At 50.7% G+C, this 18,825-nt stretch overlaps 1 protein-coding gene across 1 annotated transcript in view; it reads left to right on the forward strand.

Annotated features, from left to right (window-relative positions):
• LOC115529910 (adenylate cyclase type 4) overlaps window positions 1-18,816 on the forward strand; it is a 19,123-nt gene extending 307 nt beyond the window's left edge. Inside the window, 26 exon segments of the mRNA XM_030339057.1 lie at window positions 1-741; window positions 5,086-5,283; window positions 5,659-5,820; window positions 6,859-7,008; window positions 7,345-7,499; window positions 7,979-8,090; window positions 8,214-8,341; window positions 8,869-9,027; window positions 9,328-9,481; window positions 10,073-10,252; window positions 10,509-10,540; window positions 10,662-10,721; window positions 11,115-11,178; window positions 11,375-11,472; window positions 12,105-12,189; window positions 12,856-12,993; window positions 13,643-13,720; window positions 15,006-15,181; window positions 15,433-15,517; window positions 15,840-15,998; window positions 16,396-16,542; window positions 16,648-16,752; window positions 16,995-17,109; window positions 17,284-17,408; window positions 17,757-17,860; window positions 17,862-18,816. The exon segment at window positions 1-741 is cut by the window's left edge and continues 307 nt beyond it. Of these exon segments, the coding sequence (XP_030194917.1) occupies window positions 55-741; window positions 5,086-5,283; window positions 5,659-5,820; window positions 6,859-7,008; window positions 7,345-7,499; window positions 7,979-8,090; window positions 8,214-8,341; window positions 8,869-9,027; window positions 9,328-9,481; window positions 10,073-10,252; window positions 10,509-10,540; window positions 10,662-10,721; window positions 11,115-11,178; window positions 11,375-11,472; window positions 12,105-12,189; window positions 12,856-12,993; window positions 13,643-13,720; window positions 15,006-15,181; window positions 15,433-15,517; window positions 15,840-15,998; window positions 16,396-16,542; window positions 16,648-16,752; window positions 16,995-17,109; window positions 17,284-17,408; window positions 17,757-17,860; window positions 17,862-17,928 (3,723 nt within the window). The 5' untranslated portion in view covers window positions 1-54 and the 3' untranslated portion in view covers window positions 17,929-18,816.
• Window positions 18,817-18,825: the final 9 nt, after the last annotated feature.

The raw sequence follows: 18,825 nt of genomic DNA on the forward strand, positions 1-18,825 counted from the left end.
TTGGTCGCCCTAGACTGACGGAGAGACCCCCCCACCCCCCCCCCCCCCCCAACCATGCAGGACAACTCTGGGGGACGGGACCCTCTCGGCGTCGTCACGCCAGGAAGGGACCTCACGGCCGACTCCGCCGGCACCCCGGAGCTCGCTGGTTCGGCGAGTTCCGTAGAGGTGGGCGTGGCCAGCACGGCGCTAGCGCCGGAACCCCGCGAGGCCCACCCAAAGGTGTCGTCGACGTCGCCCTCGACTCCGCCCACGGAGCCCCAAACCCCGGTTTCCGCCCAGGCGTCTGATTGGTCGGAGGACGTCGCCCCACAAGTCGGGGGCGACCTCAATGCTTCCAGGGAGAAGGACGAAAATGACGGAAAAATTGTCGGAAGTGCCGGAAATTGCGTAAGAGACATAGAAGACGAAGGAGATGAAGAAGACGTGTGGGCCCGAGCTGAGGACGATGGCGACGGGGGAGGGCTGCACAGGAGGCCCTCGGGGGCCCACTCCTGCGTCCGATGCGGCATGGACCAGGCGACGGGCTGCCGGTGTAACCATGGCAGCCTGGGCGGCGAGGACTCGGAGGCGGGCGGCGGCGGCTGGTCGGGGCGCAGCGTGAGCCTGTGCTGCTGCTACCGGGCGGTGAGCCGAGGCTTCCTGCGGTGCCTGGAGGAGACCCCCGCCATACTGCCCGGGCTGCTGCTCACCCTGCTCTTCACCATCACCATCATCATCCTCATCCCCACCATGTGCAAGGTGTGTGTGTTGTGTTTGTTTGTATGTATCGTAACACATTGTATCAAAATGAGTTTATAATATTTTAGTTTAATTCATTGCAATGGCCTACATATAAAGAAAATGCTGCCTAAATTAGTTATTTGTGTAAAATATTTTTAGACGATTCAGCCTTAATGTTTATAAGCCTATTAATGTTTATCTCTCTCTCTCTCTCTCTCTCTCTCTCTCTCTCTCTCTCTCTCTCTCTCTCTCTCTCTCTCTCTCTCTCTCTCTCTCTCTCTCTCTCTCTCTCTCTCTCTCTCTCTCTCTCTTCTGAGCTGCTCAGTTTTATATTGCCCCTTTTTTGTAATTTGGAAGATCTTTTTGCAGTTTGTGCATTGTTTGAATAATTTATTTTTCTTATTTCAACTCAATTGTGATTAATCACTAACATGAAAATATGTTTTGATGGAAACCACCTGGGAAGTTAACCAAGAATGGTATATAGTCTGCATGGATTGTAGTGAAAACAGTAAAGGGTAAAAGTGCGATTTCATGGGGTCCTTTAAAGGAGATTTCAAAATATCAAGATATTTATCGTGTATTGTGAAATGGAGAAAAATTTATCGGGATATTCATTTTTCCCATAACGCACAGCCCTACCCCAGCCCCACCTAACAGGATAGCCCAGATAGGAGGCCTCTTCCTGGTTCAGACGGCACTTTTAGGGTTGGCTGTGAGGCCGGCGGTCCGGAGCGCTCCCAGGACGGCTCGGTGGTGGTGTAGATGTAGGTCCCAGGTGTTGCTGTGAATGACTACGTCGTCGATGTATGCGACGGCGTATTCCTGGTGGTCCCGAAGGACCAGGTCCATCATTGGCTGGAAGGTCGTGGGTGCGCATGCACCCCGAATGGGAGGACAGTGTACTGATAGAGCCCTTCGGGTGTGGCGAACGCCGTCTTCTCCTTGGCCCGCTGGGTGAGGGGGACCTGCCAGTATCCCTTTGTCAGGTCTAGGGTGGATTTGAACCGTGCCGGGCCCAGCCGCTCTATCAGTTCACCTACACTATTCGGGTCATGGGATAGGCGTCGAAGGCCGATACCTCGTTCAATTTACGGAAGTCGTTGCAGAACCTGAGTGTCCCATCCGGTTTGGGGACCAAAACCACCAGGCCCTGTGGGACTCCTCTAGGACCGTCCATCTGTAGCATGCTTGCGACCTCTGCCCTGATGGCGGCGCGTCGTGCCTCCGGGATCCGGTAGGGGCGGAGGCGGGACTCTGGCTCCCGGTTCCGTCCAGATGTCGTGGCTGGCGATTGTGGTCCTTCCGGGTCGCTCAGAGAAGACGTCGAGGTGCTGGAGTACGCTTTCCCTCATGTCCTGGGATTAGCTTGGGCCCAGCAGCTCCCCCACTGGAACCTCAGGGATTGGAAGTCGAGCGGCCAGGGTCAGGAGAGCTGGGTCCCGCGGGGCGGTCTGTTGTTGCCACCGCTTCGGCAGGTTGATGTGGTATAATTGGACGGCCTTGCGTCTTTCCGGTTGTCTCACCCGGTAGTTGACGTCGCCGACCCGGTCGATTATGTCATAGGGCCCCTGACATTTGGTCAGGAACTTGCATTCTGAGGTCGGGACGAGGACGAGTGCCTGGAGGTGCACAGTTGGGCTCCTCTGTTGTACACGAGGGCTTGAGCTTGTTGGGCTCTTCCGAGGTGCTCCCGGACCACAGGCCAAATCTGCGCCATCCGGCCCCGAACCTGCTCTACGTGCTCGATGACAGTGCGATGGGGGGAAGGTTGGCTCTCCCAGGCGTCCCGGGCGATGTCGAGCAGCCCTCTCGGTCGTCTACCGTAGAGGAGTTCAAACGGTGAGTATCCCGTGGAGGCCTGGGGTACTTCCCTGATTGCAAACAGGACGGGTGGAAGCAGCTGGTCCCAGTTTTTCCCGTCTACTTCCATGCCTTTTTTCAGCATGGTTTTCAGGGTCTTATTGAACCTCTCCACCAGTCCGTCTGTCTGGGGGTGGTAGACGGAGGTCCGGAGGTGGCGGACCTGCAACATACTGAGGAGGTCTTTTAAAACCCGGGACATAAAACACGAGCCCTGATCCGTCAGGATCTCCCTGACTATCCCCACCCGGCTAAATAAAATCATTAATTCCTTCGCCAATGCCTTGGCTGCGGCGCCGCGCAGAGGAACAGCCTCTGGGTAGCGGGTCGCATAGTCTTCCATGACTAAGATGTAGCGGTGGCCTCGGCTAGTTCTGGGAAGGCGGCCTACAATGTCTAACCCGAGTCTGTCGAACGGGACTTCTATCAATGGCATGGGAATGAGGGGATTCCGTACTGAGGGCCTCGGGGCGGTGCGTAGACATTTGGGGCAAGCCCGGCAGTAGTCCTCCACGTCCTTGTCACCCAGGCCAGTAAAACCTGTTCAATATTCTGTTCCTAGTTTTGTCCATCCCCAGATGAGCCCCCAGGAGGTGGGTGTGGGCCATATAGAGTACTTTGCTCAGATACGTCCTTGGAACGACCAATTGTTCCGCCTCCTCTCCCCCCCTCTGTACTACTCTATACAATATCCCCCCCCCCCCATGAGTCCCGTGATATGCCATCGTGGACCTGCACGTGTCCCCAGGCATTTCTGAGGGCGTCGTCTTCCAGCTGGGCAGCGGCGAACTGGCCGCCTTGTCCATCCCAGCCTGGACCGTGAAGGTCCCCTTCGGGGGCTGTACGGTGATGCGGTCCGTGCGATATGTCTCGGTTTGGCCGTGGATGCAGCCCACCTCGATATTTCGGGAATTCCATCGGTCAGACGGGGTCGGACCAAGGTGACCATGCTCCCTGAGTCGAGGAGGGTGTGGGTGTCTTGCCGCCCAACCCCTACTGGCAGGCTTGGGGATACGGTTCTCTCGTGAGACCAGCAAGTGGTGCGGAGACAGGCTCCTCCTCTCTGGTCCGGGCCACCGTGGTCTGAGTTGGGTAGGCTGGGGCACGGATGGGCGGGGCCCGGGAGCGCTGGGTCTCCGTCGTCCGTACGCGTCGCTCTGTCCGCGTCTCCCCCCGTCCGGGAGGCGGGACTGTTCCTCCGCACAGACACTGGCTGACCTGATGGTTTTCCAGGAGTTCGACGAGGTCGTTCACCGACCCAGGTTGGTTCCCGGAGGCCCAGTGTTTGGCACAGGGGGGCAGAGATCGGATGCAGTGGTCTATCACGAGCCGGTCCAGCAACGGGGGTCCATCTCCTTCTGCGAGCCACCACTCGTTTAGGCAGACAAGGTGTGAAATTTGGCTTCTCACTGAGCCGAGCGGGTCGTAAGTCCAGTCAAGGTACAGTTGTGCCCGGGCTGGGAGGATGTGTCCATAATGGGCGAGGATGGCCCGCTTGAGCGTGGGGTAATGCCCCGTCTGAAGGGGGGTGAGATACAGGTAGGCTCGTTGGGCTTCCCCGGTCAGGAAGGCCGCTAGGATGTGGCCCCACTGGTCCTCTCGAGGTTCGCTTCGACGTCGTCGTCCGGACCCATCTTGGTTAGCCGCTTCATGAGGGCGGGGTAAGCAGGTTCCCGACCGAGCTGCTCGGCCATCCGGATCATACATCTCCTCAGGATCTGAATCTCCTCGTCCCTCGTTGCGGGTTGTTCTGCCGGCTGCGTCCTGGTTCGGTTTGGGGTTAGTCAAGGGATCGCGTTGCCTGTATTCCCCACCACTGTGGCAACCCCGGTCGTCGGCGGTTGGGATCACGAATGAAAACGCTCAAACAGGGCTCGGTGCAACGGGTTTATTGCCTGCAGCTCAAAAATAAGAAATCATAAAGAAACTGAAATTCTTCCTCAATGGGGCAAAAAAGGGGGGAGGCGTCTCCGGGTCCGGTCCGTCGGGGAGGTCGGCGTGGTTCTCGCTCGCGGCTTTTCCCGCTCAGTCCTGGGGAAGGAAGTGTTCCGGCGTGAAATGCGGTACGGTGTGTTCTTTCCTTACTGCGTCTCTCCAGCTCGGTTTCTTCCCCCGTCTGGCACGTGCCCGGCCCATAAATACCCTCTGTCGTCTCCTTCCGCCATGCGACTCCAATGTCCATGATTGCCCGGGTTTGTGGGATGCGCGATCTAGCGCAGCCTCGCTGAACGACACGTATCTCCCTCGGACTCCCTGTCCACGGAGAGGGCGCTGTTCAGGGTGCTGGCGTGGTTCGTCCAGGCGCGACAGCGCGGGGTTGCCACCCACGGTGTTGTTGTGTGTTTGTGTTACATTTACATTAACAATTAGGTGTGTGTGTTTATGTGGCCGTAGTTACTGTAACTATAACTAACTCACGTCGTTTGCATTCAGCGTCATAAAGCAACATTTGCATCTCAAACTTCCCCTCTCTCTCTCTCCCCCTCCCTCCCCCTATAGATCATGGACGTGCACGTGGGGGCCCTGGCGGTGGTGTGCGTGGTGCTGTGTCTGGGCTGCCTCCTGCTGGCGTGCCTGCCCTGGCTGGCCAGCGTGAGGCGCTGCAGCGGGGCGCTGGCCCTCTCCGTCTGGCTCATGCTCTACACCACCGCCCTGGTGTTCATCTTCACCGGGGGGCCCGTCCTCGCCTGGGAACAGGTAGGGGCCGGAGGGAGGGGGGAGAGAGGGAGGGAGGGAGGGAGGGGGGGAGGGGGGAGACAGTGGGAGGAGCGGAGGAGAGAGATAGGAGGGAGAGAGAGGTGAGAGGGAGTGATGGAGGGAGAGAGGGAGGGAGGGGGGAGAGAGTGGGAGGAGGGGAGGAGAGAGATAGGAGGGAGAGAGAGGAGAGAGGGGGATTGGGAAGGAGGGAGAGAGGGAGGGAGGAGGGAAGGAGAGAGGCGAGAAGGAGAGAGAGGGAAAACAGGGAAGGAGTCTATGGGTAATGCTCTTCTTCTTTGTTTCCAGAACCATAATATATTTTGTAACTTCTCCTTCTCTACTTCCTGGTGACCTCTCCGACATCCTCAACTCCAGGTGGCGTTCTTCCTCTTCCTCTCTCTGAGTGTGTACACCGTACTTCCTCTATCGCTGAGCTGGGCCCTCATCGTTGGCACGGCAACCAGCCTGTCGCACATCATCATCATCAGTACCTACGTGTCCGTCAAGCGCCCAGACACACCCCACCTGGTAGTACAGGTGAGGAGAGTGTGTGTGTGTGTGTGTGTGTGTGTGTGTGTGTGTGTGTGTGTGTGTGTGTGTGTGTTTGTGTGTGTGTGTGTGTGTGTGTGTGTGTGTGTGTGTGTGTGTGTGTGTGTGTGTGTGTGTGTGTGTGTGTGTGTTTGTGTGTGTGTGTGTGTGTGTGTGTGTGTGTGTGTGTGTGTGTGTGTGATTTGATTCATCCAGCAACTACCATCCTGACACAGTTTAAATCGAAAAGTTCAGGTTAAGGAAATTAAAAATATAATGGGAACAAGACAGAAGCTGTTATATGAACAGAAACACAGTCCCTCTTACATTCTAATGTTACTTTTTGTTGCGCTGACATTTCGTCATCTAGCAAAAACAGTGTTATACCGGGAAATCAATTACAGTCTAAGATTCAATCAAAACACAAAGCTTTTATTTGGTTGATCATAATTAACAATAACTTGCCGAAGGCGAAGTGAATATAAATTACTCACCTCAGGCTATTCCCTCACGGAGCCTGAGGTGAATAATTGTTTTAGTATATACTACATGTGAACGCACCAAAAATAAACAAGATAACACTTTTTGGCCGGGATTTATTGTTTTTTATTAGCGGTTTATTTGTTTTTATTAGCGTGACGAGGCGACATTTTGCGATGAAAACAATATCCCAAGTTTGAGATCGCAATCATGGATATTGCCTATTATATTGCCCAATGTAGTGAACCAATCAAATTGCGACATCTTAGGAGGTTCACGTGTACTAATATAGGCTATTGGTCTGTTCTGCTGTTGGTCACTTATGTAGACATTATCTGTGTTGATATTTAAAAATGTATTCTCTCTTCTCCTTCCCTCCTCCCTCCTCCCTCCTCCCTCCTCCCTCCTCCCTCCTCTCTCCTCTCTCCTCTCTCCTTTCTCCTCCCCTCCTCTCCTCTCTGCTCTACCTCCACATCCCGCCTCCTCCTCTCCCTCTTATCCTCTCCCCTCCTCCTCCTCCTCCTCCCCCCCCCCACCCCCCCTCCCGTCTCCCGTCTCCCTGTCTAGCTGGTGGCCAACGCAGTGATGTTTGTGTGTGTGAACGGCGTGGGGCTGTTCCACCTGTGGATGACGGAACGCGACCGGAGGATCTCCAACCAGAAGAGGGAGGAGTTCAGCTGCATACGCAGCAAGAAGGAGGTCACCAAGTACCAGCAGGTCAGCACCTCCCAGCCCACACACTGAAACCAAGAGCACATACTAGATGTTATCTATAGCTTTGAATTGTTTCATGTTTGGTATTGTTATATTGTTACGCATTTGAATGGTTGTATTGTAATATTGGTGAATTGTTGAATTATGTTTATGCTGATTTGCTGATTTGCTGTATGGTTGAAGGGTTGTTGTGACACTTTCTTTATGTTTCTATGGTTGACTGTTAGAATTTTGGCAGACACCCCATTGTTATTCTTCTTAATGTAGTCATTCTAAAATTAAATAGTTTTTAACATTTTCAAATAGTTTTTAAATGTATCTCTGCATGTGTCGCTATAGGAGCAGCTGCTTCTGTCGGTGCTGCCGCGCTACATCGCCCTGGAGCTGAAGACGGAGGTGGTGAAGCGCCTGTCCAAACCCGAGGCGTGCCAGGGGGACACCAACACCTCCAACAACTTCCACAGCCTCTACGTCCGCCAGCATAAGGACGTCAGGTGACCTACGGCAACGCCATCCGCCAGAGACATCCCTGAAGGGCAGTTGTCCTTCAGGGACAAGATCCATGTTTTATTATGAAGTTAAATGTTTTATTTAGAAGTTCCATGTTTTATTTAGAAGTTACATGTTTAATGGGGGGGGGGGCGCGTTGTCCTACGGTGAGGGTTTCGTATAATTTAGTTAATTAATTAAGAGCGCCACCACCAGTGGGCACCCCCGACCCATTTGCCGCCCTGGGCGATATATATTTTTTTCTTTCTCCATGGGCCCCTGACGCCGTCTGGGCCCCGGTGCAGTGCATCGGGTTGCACCGTCGATATTTAAGCCGCTGCTGAAACTTAACTTTAGGCCTTCTGTCTGCCTGTCTGTGTGTCTCTGCTAACTTGTCTCTCTCTCTCTCTCTCTCTCTCTCTCTCTCTCTCTCTCTCTCTCTCTCTCTCTCTCTCTCTCTCTCTCTCTCTCTCTCTCCCTGTAGTATTCTGTATGCAGACATCGTGGGCTTCACCAAGCTGTCCAGCAGCTGTACACCTGAGGAGCTGGTGGTCGTCCTCAACAAGCTCTTCGGACGCTTCGATGACATCGCGAAGGTACGGCCGATGATGTCACAGAGCTTCTCAGAGACGCACTCGTGATGAAGTTGAGGAAAAGCGCATGTATTCGAGGAGGGAGTTGTGAAAGGGGGTTTGCCCTTTGTGCTTCTCTCTCTGTAGAAGAACGAGTGCCTGCGCATCAAGATCCTGGGGGACTGTTACTACTGTGTGTCGGGTCTGCCGGACCCCACGTCCTCCCACGCCAGGAACTGTGTTCAGATGGGCCTGGACATGTGCACCGCCATCAAGTCAGCCCCACTCACTCACACATGATCAGTAGTCGGTCCACACGGGTTGATCCATCACCTAAACATGAACCGCTCACAAGCCAGTCTATCACCTCTTCTTTGCGGTTGGGTTCCACTTGTTTTCTTCTCCTCCTCTCCTTTCCCTTCCTCTCCTTTCCTTTCCTGTCCTCGCCCCCTATCTCCTCCTCCTCTCCTTTCCTCTCATCCTATCATCTCCTCTCACCTCCGTTCAACTCCTCTCCTCTCTTCTCCTTTCCTTTCCATCTCTCCTTCTCCTCTCCTCTCCTTCTCCAGTCCTGTCCTCTCTTCTACTCTATTATGTATATTATATATACCATCCTCCTCTTCTCTCCTCATCTTTCCTCCTGCCAACAATCGTATATTCTGCTTTTGGACGTGAATATCTTAAATGATGATGATTACAGTGTCTCTTACTGTACATCCTGTCACCTCCTGCCTCAGTACTTTCCCTGGTGTCTGTGGGCGACCGCGTTATGAAGGTTCCCCGTTGTGTCTCTCCCTCGCAGTAAGCTACGCGAGGCCACCGGGGTGGAGATCAGCATGCGGGTCGGAGTTCACACCGGCAACGTGCTCTGCGGTGTGATTGGCCTACAGAAGTGGCAGTATGATGTTTGGTCACATGACGTGACGTTGGCCAATCACATGGAGTCGGGAGGACTTGCTGGGTAAGATGATATACGATCGTTTGACTAAATAATATAATATTCAAAATATGTTTAGATGTTTTATATGATAAAAAATGGCTGAATCAGATGGAATAATTCAGATTTACTGTTTAATTTATATTCCTATAAAAAAAAGTCAACGAAATTAACATCCTTTTTTTTCAATTTAATGTTTGCTTATCTTATTATATAATAGTGTTGTTTTATTATTATTATTATCTTTATAATTAAGACAATTTATCAACGCCATGTTGAGGGTATTACACCATCTTCAAACAAATGAACCGTTCCATTTTGCAGCCGAGTGCACATCTCTGAGGAAACCATGAGGCACTTAAACGGGATGTACCAAGTTGAGGACACAGACGGGGGCGCCAGGGACGCTCTCCTCCAGGGCAGGAAGACTTACCTGGTGACTGACCCCCACAAGAGGAAAGCAAGGAGGCCTTTTGAGGTAGGTCAATAGTAGTGTCTGTGCCTCACTGCGGCCCTCCTGAAGGGTTTCAGCACAAATCATTTTGTTTAACTGCTAGAGTGAGACCAATTACTACCAATTTAAAGTGTGCAAATTGAAAATTAAGGATACGTTTCTTCTGTAAACATTCCTTGGGGGACTATTTGTGTAAAAGTGTCCCGTTTAACAGCGGCAGCGGCTAGCTTCTCATGCTCACAAAGTATCCGACACTAACATAGCGTCCCATGCTAACAAAGCGTCCCATGCTAACATAGCGTCCCATGCTAACATAGCGTCCCATGCTAACATAGCGTCCCATGCTAACAAAGCGTCCCATGCTAACATAGCGTCCCATGCTAACGTAGCGTCCCATGCTAACATAGCGTCCCATGCTAACATAGCGTCCCATGCTAACAAAGCGTCCCATGCTAACATAGCGTCCCATGCTAACATAGAGTCCCATGCTAACATAGAGTCCCATGCTAACAGAGCATGAGTTCCACCATCGGCGTGCTCTTGCTGTGTTAGCGTTAGCTCCTGCTCATGGCCCTGTGTCCCCCCCGTCCCCCGTCCCCTCCCCGGGCTGTGCAGAGCAACTCCCTGGGAGCCAGGGGGACCAAGCTACGGGCGTCGGTGCGTATGTCCCAGTACCTGCAGTCCTGGCAGACCATCCACCCCTTCGCCGACCTCAGCAACCCTGAGGCCGCCGCCCTCCAGCCCCGCCTCCGGCCCACCCGGGCGTCGGCCACCCGGGCGCTGCCCGACCTGCAGGTTCTGCTCATCACGCACTATCCACTCCTTCAGTGTTCATTAGTTCATGTTGATCTTGGTGTATTATCTGTGATTGCTCATAATGGATTATTCATAACTTGTTGTGTATAATAATCTACAGTAAGATATTATAATAAAGAATAACTTAGTAAATGCTTATTAGTTAGGAATTTATTTCTTTGCTTGTTAATTGGTTGATTCAGTGATTGGTTAACTGTTTGGTGGATTAACTAATTCACTTCATGTTTGCTCAAAGGAAGGACCGCTGGAAAACACAGGGCCAGTCAGGTGAGAGCTCCACCATGGTTACGAAGAATTCCTCCCTCCACCATCAACCCCAAACCAAACTTCGTAATGTACAGGGTGGTAGGTCTCGATGAAGCTCGTTCAAACTGTTTTTGGTCCTCAGTGTGCAGATGGAAGATGTCCGAATCGCCCGGGCATCCCTGGACACGGTGGAGTGTGCAAGGTGAGGTCTCTCTGTTCAGCGCCTGCTACTACTGCTGTGGTTCCTCTTGGGTTGGTTATTTAATATCAAAGAGAACGGGAGTAGATACACAATATAATCAATAAATAAGATCAAATAATGAGAAATAGAATTTCAGGCAGTGAGTATATTTCTCTGTATGTTGATATATGGTACATTATTATGGATAGATTAATATAAAGATAAGTTTTCATAAATGTTTCGTCATTTATAAATGTATCGTCATTTAGTCCAAAGAGATTTACCTTCACTACAAAGACAGTTCATTATGAAGAAAGTACAGGTTACGGCACATTTTGCTCAAGTATGCCTACAGGGACACTGTGGACAATAGGGTTCAAACCATCAACCTTTAAGTGTTGTGTGTGTTTGTAGGAGGAGGACAAAGAAGCTGAACTGGCTAACGTTGTGGTTTAATGACATTGAGCTTGAGAAACAGGTAAGACTTTGTGTTTTTACCACTATGAATATATTGTTATAGTGTTATTATGGTGTTATTTGTAATGATCCCCTAAAAGCACTGTTTGTGTGTGTGTGTGTGTGTGTGTGTGTGTGTGTGTGTGTGTGTGTGTGTGTGTGTGTGTGTGTGTGTGTGTGTGTGTGTGTGTGTGTGTGTGTGTGTGTGTGTGTGTTAGTTTCGTCTCTCTGAGGTCTCTGGTCTTCATAACTCCATGGGATGCTCCGCTTTCATCTTCATCACTATGTTTACTGTCCAGATGCTGGTCTCTGAGCTGTAAGCCTCTCACTCCCTCACCCTATCGTCTGATAGCTATATCTCCTCCGCGGGCGTTACCACACATTCTTTGGGAGTGTCTGGTTCCGCAAACACTGAGGAAAATACATATCATTACCTCCCAATATACAATAGAAAACATGTTAGGTATGCATTTCCGGTGCCTAAGAAAAGTGTGTGACCTTGGTTTTGCCTGTGTTTATAAACTTGTTTTAGGTATGTGATTTTAACCCTTTGGAAGCTATCCTATTTGCCACTACTGTAAAAGGCATGATTCTTATTAGGTGTATTTAAAGTCAGTAAACTGTTGACATTTAGTAATGGACCAAAACACAACGAAGTGGAGGATCAGCCACTAGTTCAGAGAGATCGCAGAACATTCCTTTAAATGGGAATTCAAGTAGTCAACGTAGTCCTCAAAACAATGTACCAAATGTGCACTTTTTTTATATCTTAATATCATCAAGTATGGGAGGGATCTCATAAGAACCCCACCAACGTCCCCTCCCTGGCCACTCTTCTGCGACCCGATATGCAGATCAGCCGACCCCAAAGGGCTCTCGGCCCCCAGGTTGGGAGCCAGTGTGTGCTCGTCTTCTGTACTGAGACCATGACTCTCCGTCTGGTTGCAGGAACTTTGCGATGGCGGTGTCGTACGGGGTCACCTTCTTTGTGGTCATCCTGCTGCTGACCGTGGTGTTCACAGGATACCTGGAGGTACAAACCGGATTACAGGAGAACGCCCTCGATGGTGACAGAGGAGGGGATTACAGGACAACGGATTGGAGTAGATTGCGATAACATTGAGTTGATTTAGAAGTGCAATGCAATTCGATTACATTCCATTAATTTATAGCACATTGCAACAGGATGAGGACATTCGATTAGATTAGATAACAGTTCATTGAATTAGAGCAGATTAAGACTAGATCTCATCACATTCAACTGGGCTACATAACAGACTAGATTCTAGTTTTGTTAGAGTTGATTGAGATCAGCTTAGATAAATAAAAGAGGTGCTACATGTACATGCTTGTGGATATTTTATTGTCACACATATATGTTCGCTGTTAGTATGTTTGTATGCATGTCTTCACTATGTGTGTGTATGTTTGTGCATTCGGGTGTGTATGTATGTGTGTGTGTGTGTGTATATGTATGCATATGTGTGTGTGTTTGTGTGTGTGTATGTGTGTGTGTCTGTGTGTGTGTGAGTGTGTGTGTGTGTGTGTGTGTGTCTGTGTCTGTGTCTGTGTCTGTGTCTGTCTGTGTGTGTGTGTGTGTGTGTGTGTGTGTGTGTGTGTGTGTGTGTGTGTGTGTGTGTGTGTGTGTGTGTGTGTGTCTGTGTCTGTGTGTGTGTGTGTGTGTGTGTTTGTGTCCCAGCGTTGGCGCTCCAAGATGCCGGTGGGGATCCAGTGGTTCTCGGGGCTGTGGCGGGGCCTGTCCTCCAGGGTGGCGCTACGACTGCTGCTGCTCAGCCTCTTCCTCCTCGTCATCCTCCTCATGGCCTTCCTCAACATGGTGAGATGCATATCTGTCTGCCTGTCTGTCTGCCTGACTGCCTGTCCATCTGCCTGTCTGTCTGTCACGCTCTGTCTGTCTGTATCTCTGACAGTCTGCCTCCCTGTCTGTCTTCATCTCTGTCTGCCTCCCTGGCCTGTCGGGCTGTCTGTGTCACCGTCTGTCTGTCTGTCTGTCTGTCTGTCTGTCTGTCTGTCTGTCTGTGTCACCGTCAGTCTGCCTGTCTGTCTGTCTCAATGTCTGTCCATCTCTCTGTCAGTTTATCAGTATGTCTCTTCTCTGTCTGCCTGACTGCCTGTCCATCTGCCTGTCTGTCTGTCACGCTCTGTCTGTCTGTATCTCTGACAGTCTGCCTCCCTGTCTGTCTTCATCTCTGTCTGCCTCCCTGGCCTGTCGGTCTGTCTGTGTCACCGTCTGTCTGTCTGTCTGTCTGTCTGTCTGTCTGTCTGTCTGTCTGTCTGTCTGTCTGTCTGTGTCACCGTCAGTCTGCCTGTCTGTCTGTCTCAATGTCTGTCCATCTCTCTGTCAGTTTATCAGTATGTCTCTTCTCTGTCTGTCTGTCTGTCTGTCTGTCTGTCTGACTGCCTTCCTGCCTGTCTGTCTGTCTTTCGGCATGTGAATATCCTCCCTCCCTGTTGTCTTCTCCTAGATCTTCATCAGCGGTGATAATTGTAAGTTTATCACCAGCAGACCAGACCTACAAGACCTCAACCTCCACACCTACGTTGTAAGATCTAAAGTCTCTAAACGGCTATCATCTTTTTTCTCTATATATATACCAACAGACAATTTGACTGGAACTACTTAGCAGGTAGTTGTTTTTTTGAGTTTAAGATATTAAGTGATTTCTATCCGATGATCCATGGCTGCCTTTGTGAATGTCGGCACACATCGATTAATCGATCATTCGTTAACACCACCCACCGATTATTCAACCATGACAAATTGTTAGTTATTCACATCCCTAATTACTTTATCTCCTTGTCTCTATGCAACTCTACCTTCATCTCTCTGTCCCTCTCCCTCCATGTCTCTGTCCCTCTCCCTCCATGTCTCTGTCCCTCTCCCTCCATGTCTCTCTCTGTCCCTCTCCCTCCATGTCTCTCTGTCCCTCTCCCTCCATGTCTCTGTCCCTCTCCCTCCATGTCTCTCTGTGTCCCTCTCCCTCCATGTCTCTCTGTCCCTCTCCCTCCATGTCTCTCTGTCCCTCTCCCTCCATGTCTCTCTGTCCCTCTCCCTCCATGTCTCTCTCTGTCCCTCTCCCTCCATGTCTCTCTCTGTCCCTCTCCCTCCATGTCTCTCTCTGTCCCTCTCCCTCCATGTCTCTGTCCCTCTCCCTCCATGTCTCTCTGTCCCTCTCCCTCCATGTCTCTCTGTCCCTCTCCCTCCATGTCTCTCTGTCCCTCTCCCTCCATGTCTCTGTTCCTCTCCCTCCATGTCTCTCTGTCCCTCTCCCTTCATCTCTCTGTCCCTCTCCCTCCATGTCTCTCTGTCCCTCTCCCTCCATGTCTCTCTGTCCCTCTCCCTCCATGTCTCTCTCCGTCCCTCTCCCTCCATGTCTCTCTGTCCCTCTCCCTCCATGTCTCTCTCTGTCCCTCTCCCTCCATGTCTCTGTTCCTCTCCCTCCATGTCTCTCTGTCCCTCTCCCTCCATGTCTCTCTGTCCCTCTCCCTCCATGTCTCTCTGTCCCTCTCCCTCCATGTCACTCTGTCCCTCTCCCCCCATGTCTCTCTCCGTCCCTCTCCCTCCATGTCTCTCTCCGTCCCTCTCCCTCCATGTCTCTCCGTCCCTCTCCCTCCATGTCTCTCTGTCCCTCTCCCTCCATGTCTCTCTGGCCCTCTCCCTCCATGTCTCTCCGTCCCTCTCCCTCCATGTCTCTCTGTCCCTCTCCCTCCATGTCTCTCTGTCCCTCTCCCTCCATGTCTCTGTCCCTCTCCCTCCATGTCTCTCTGTCCCTCTCCCTCCATGTCTCTCTGTCCCTCTCCCTCCATGTCTCTCTGTGTCCCTCTCAGTACTACCTGTACTGCTGCCTCCTTGCGCTGCTGGCGGTGGTGGTGTTTGTGAGGATGTCTGCGCTGTTCAAGTCGTTCCTGCTGACCCTGGCCGTGGTGGTCTACCTGGCTCTCTTCCTGCATGTCTACGCAGAGAGGGCTCACTGTCTGGTGGCGTTGCACTACAACCTCACCAGGTAGGAGTCTGTACACATGCACACGCACGCACGCACGCACGCACGCACGCACGCACGCACACACACACACACACACACACACACACACACACACACACACACACACACACACACACATTATGTTATATGACCTAACACAAAGTAATCGAGTGTGTGTGTGTGTGTGTGTGTGTGTGTGTGTGTGTGTGTGTGTGTGTGTGTGTGTGTGTGTGTGTGTGTGTGTGTGTGTGTGTGTGTGTGTTAATGTATAGGCCTGGTATACTGAAGGACCCTCAGATCATGTCAGGAATCTGGCTGGTCATGTTCTACTTCACATGTCTTGTACTCATCAGACAGGTAAGGTCTCTCTCTCTCTCTCTCTCTCTCTCTCTCTCTCTCTCTCTCTCTCTCTCTCTCTCTCTCTCTCTCTCTCTCTCTCTCTCTCTCTCTCTCTCTCTCTCTCTCTCTCTCTCTCTCTCTCTCTCTCTCTCCCACTGAGTCCCTATGTCTCTCTCTCTCTCTCTCTCTCTCTCTCTCTCTCTCTCTCTCTCTCTCTCTCTCTCTCTCTCTCTCTCTCTCTCTCTCTCTCTCTCTCTCTCTCTCTCTCCCACTGAGTCCCTATGTCTCTCTCTCTCTCTCTCCCTCTCTCCCACTGAGTCCCTATGTGTCTCTCCCTCAGGACGAGCTGTCCAGCCGGGTAGAGTTCCTGCTGGGCCGGTGCTTCCGAACGGAGCAGGAGGAGATGGAGACCATAGAGAACGTCAACAAGCTGCTCCTGCAGAACGTCCTGCCGCTGCACGTGGCTTCCTACTTCATGGGCAAGGCTGTATGCAATCAGGTAACCACGGTGACGCCTTAATAACCACAGCCCAACAACAGGTAGTGGAGGATCGAAGGAAGGGCTCAGTGTCAATATGAGGTCAACATTATGTCCTTTCTGACCGTGATATTTAAAAATATAAAATGGCAGAATAAGTGGGATGGGATGCAACTCTATTTTTATACGTGTTATGCTGTGATAGTATATATTGTATAATATATTATAACATGAGAATTATAGGTCAGTTCCGGTAACAAAATAACAAAATAAAAATCCTGTCAAAATTGAATCTTTTAAAACCAACTGCGAGCCATTCGTACTAAACCACAATGAGCACTATCACTTTGTCTTCTCCTTTTTATTCAACAATTATTTATTGTTGTGTTCTACGTACTCCTTGCTGTGTTGTCTCCAGGACCTGTACAGCCGTTCGTGTGACTGCGTGTGCGTGATGTTCGCCTCGGTGCCGGAGTTCAAAGAGTTCTACAGTGAGAGCATGGAGAACCGAGACGGGCTGGAGTGCATCCGCTTCCTCAACGAGATCATCTCCGACTTCGATGAGGTACCTCACCTGGCACCAGAGCTGAACGCTGCCATCTACTGAAGATTAGACAGAAATTAACCAGAACTCAACGCCAACCTCTCCTGCATCTCCCCGTCGCCTCAGTTGCTGTCCAAGCCCAAGTTCTGCTGCGTGGAGAAGATCAAGACCATCGGGAGCACCTACATGGCCGCCGCCGGCCTAACCAATCAGGGGGGGGAAAAGCCCAAGGTAGGCTGGCGGAGGTTTTGTACTGCCATAAATTGTGATACAGCATCATCAATATGTTAGCATTAACATTTATCTTAGGTCACACGTTAAATATAAGGTCTACTTTACTGTAATGTTCAACTAATTAGATTCAGTTGGATTACATGCATTTCCTTTTTTCTTTTGAATACGTTTTCAAGCTCTGATCAAACGCCACCTACTTTATGCGGTAAACGTTGTGCTATCTTCCCCCCCCCCTGCAGGCGGTGGACATGTTTCACAGCAACATGCGCTCCATGGTTGAGTTCGCCATGGCCCTGATGGCCAAGCTGGAGCTGCTCAACACACACTCCTTCAACAGCTTCAAACTGCGTATCGGTCAGAACACGTATCTATTGGTCCTATCAAACAAACAAACACTCAAATACAAAATAAAAACGGTCAACCTGGCACTGTGTGCTAATGATGTTCTCATGATGTCTTCCGCCACCCCTCCCGGGCTGAACCAACTGACTCTCTGAGTCTCTGTCTTGTGTTGTGTTGACCTGGCAGGAATAAACCATGGGCCAGTGATCGCGGGGGTGATCGGAGCCCACAAGCCCCAGTACGACATTTGGGGCAATGCAGTCAACGTGGCCAGCAGAATGGACAGCACTGGAGAACTCAACAAGATACAGGTCATTTATAACGCCTCTCTCTCTCTCTCTCTCTCTCCCTCTCTCTCTCTCTCTCTCTCTCTCTCTCTCTCTCTCTCTCTCTCTCTCTCTCTCTCTCTCTCTCTCTCTCTCTCTCTCTCTCTCTCTCTCTCTCTCTCTCTCTCTCTCTCTCTCTACAGTAACATCTACAGATATATGTTTCAGTTTAGTCTGGTCAGAGAGTGTATGGAATACTCTGTATGTATGATTTATTATGTGTTCATAAACCCTACGAGGTAGCAGGATAGGTTGCTCTGTCTACACCTCAGTCTGTCGTCTTGCGCTCTCGCTCTCTCTCTAAGCTAAACTCTCTCTCCCTGGTCGGCGAAGGTCACGGAGGAGACTGCGGAGGTGGTCAAGGCTCTAGGCTTCGGGGTCACTCTACGCGGGGTGATTAATGTTAAGGGCAAAGGTCAACTCACCACTTACTTCATCAACACCAACTAATAAATTCCCCGGTCCTCCCCTCAGCCAATCACAGCACTGCCAGCTGATCATGTGATTATGTGGCCGTGGAAATTAACTGAGTCTTATAGGCTGAACCTCCAATCAGATGGTGGGGCTTGACATTCCCACCATGAAACCGGAAAGCGGGATAGACTAGTGGTCAGGGGGTTCGACTTCCAGCCAGGAGGTTTCGGGTTCGGACCCCACTGACTGCAGCCTTGCCTGTAGGCCTCCAAGACAAGATGCCCCCTTGAAGCTGAATTCCCATGAAGCTGAATTCACCTTCTGCGTCCCACAACGGGTGAGAGCCGCCCAGCGACGGAGAACCACGCCGCGGAGCTGCCTGCATACATGCTCTCCTTAGGGGAAGGGGAAACGCATGTTGTAAAGGCATGATATCCACGGGAAAAATATGCTATAATGTCATTTAAATGCAATTCTGAGGCGCGGTTGGAGTGCGGAGGTGCCGGACGAAGATGTGAGACTGGGCCTTAACCCCTACCTACTCCCTACATGTATCTGAATTCACTGAACGTCACTTTGAGTAAAAGCATCTGCTAGATAGTCAATTGGACTGTGGAATGATGTTATATGGCTGCCTTAAGAAAATGTATATTTGAAGCATAATAATGTCGTTCTTTATAATAGAGAGGGTATGTGTTTGTTTATGTTTTGCTCTGATATGACGAATGTAAAGCCTGATAAATATTGAGCACAGCTCTTTTATTACACATTACACATAAAAATATGTTTTTAGTTTATTTTCGGTTTAGTGCAATTTATGAAAAAAATGTCAGTTATGGTATCAAACATTCAGGAAGTCTTCACAGTTTGATTCTGTGCACGTGAATATTCGAATAGTTTACTCCAGCTTCTAGGCATAGTATTTTTCTACTTTTATTTATGAATCTAAAATAATAATAATAAATATATTATACTTGGATTGTTTCGT

This window comes from Gadus morhua, chromosome 17 (assembly GCF_902167405.1).
Source record: "Gadus morhua chromosome 17, gadMor3.0, whole genome shotgun sequence".
NCBI lineage: Eukaryota > Metazoa > Chordata > Actinopteri > Gadiformes > Gadidae > Gadus > Gadus morhua.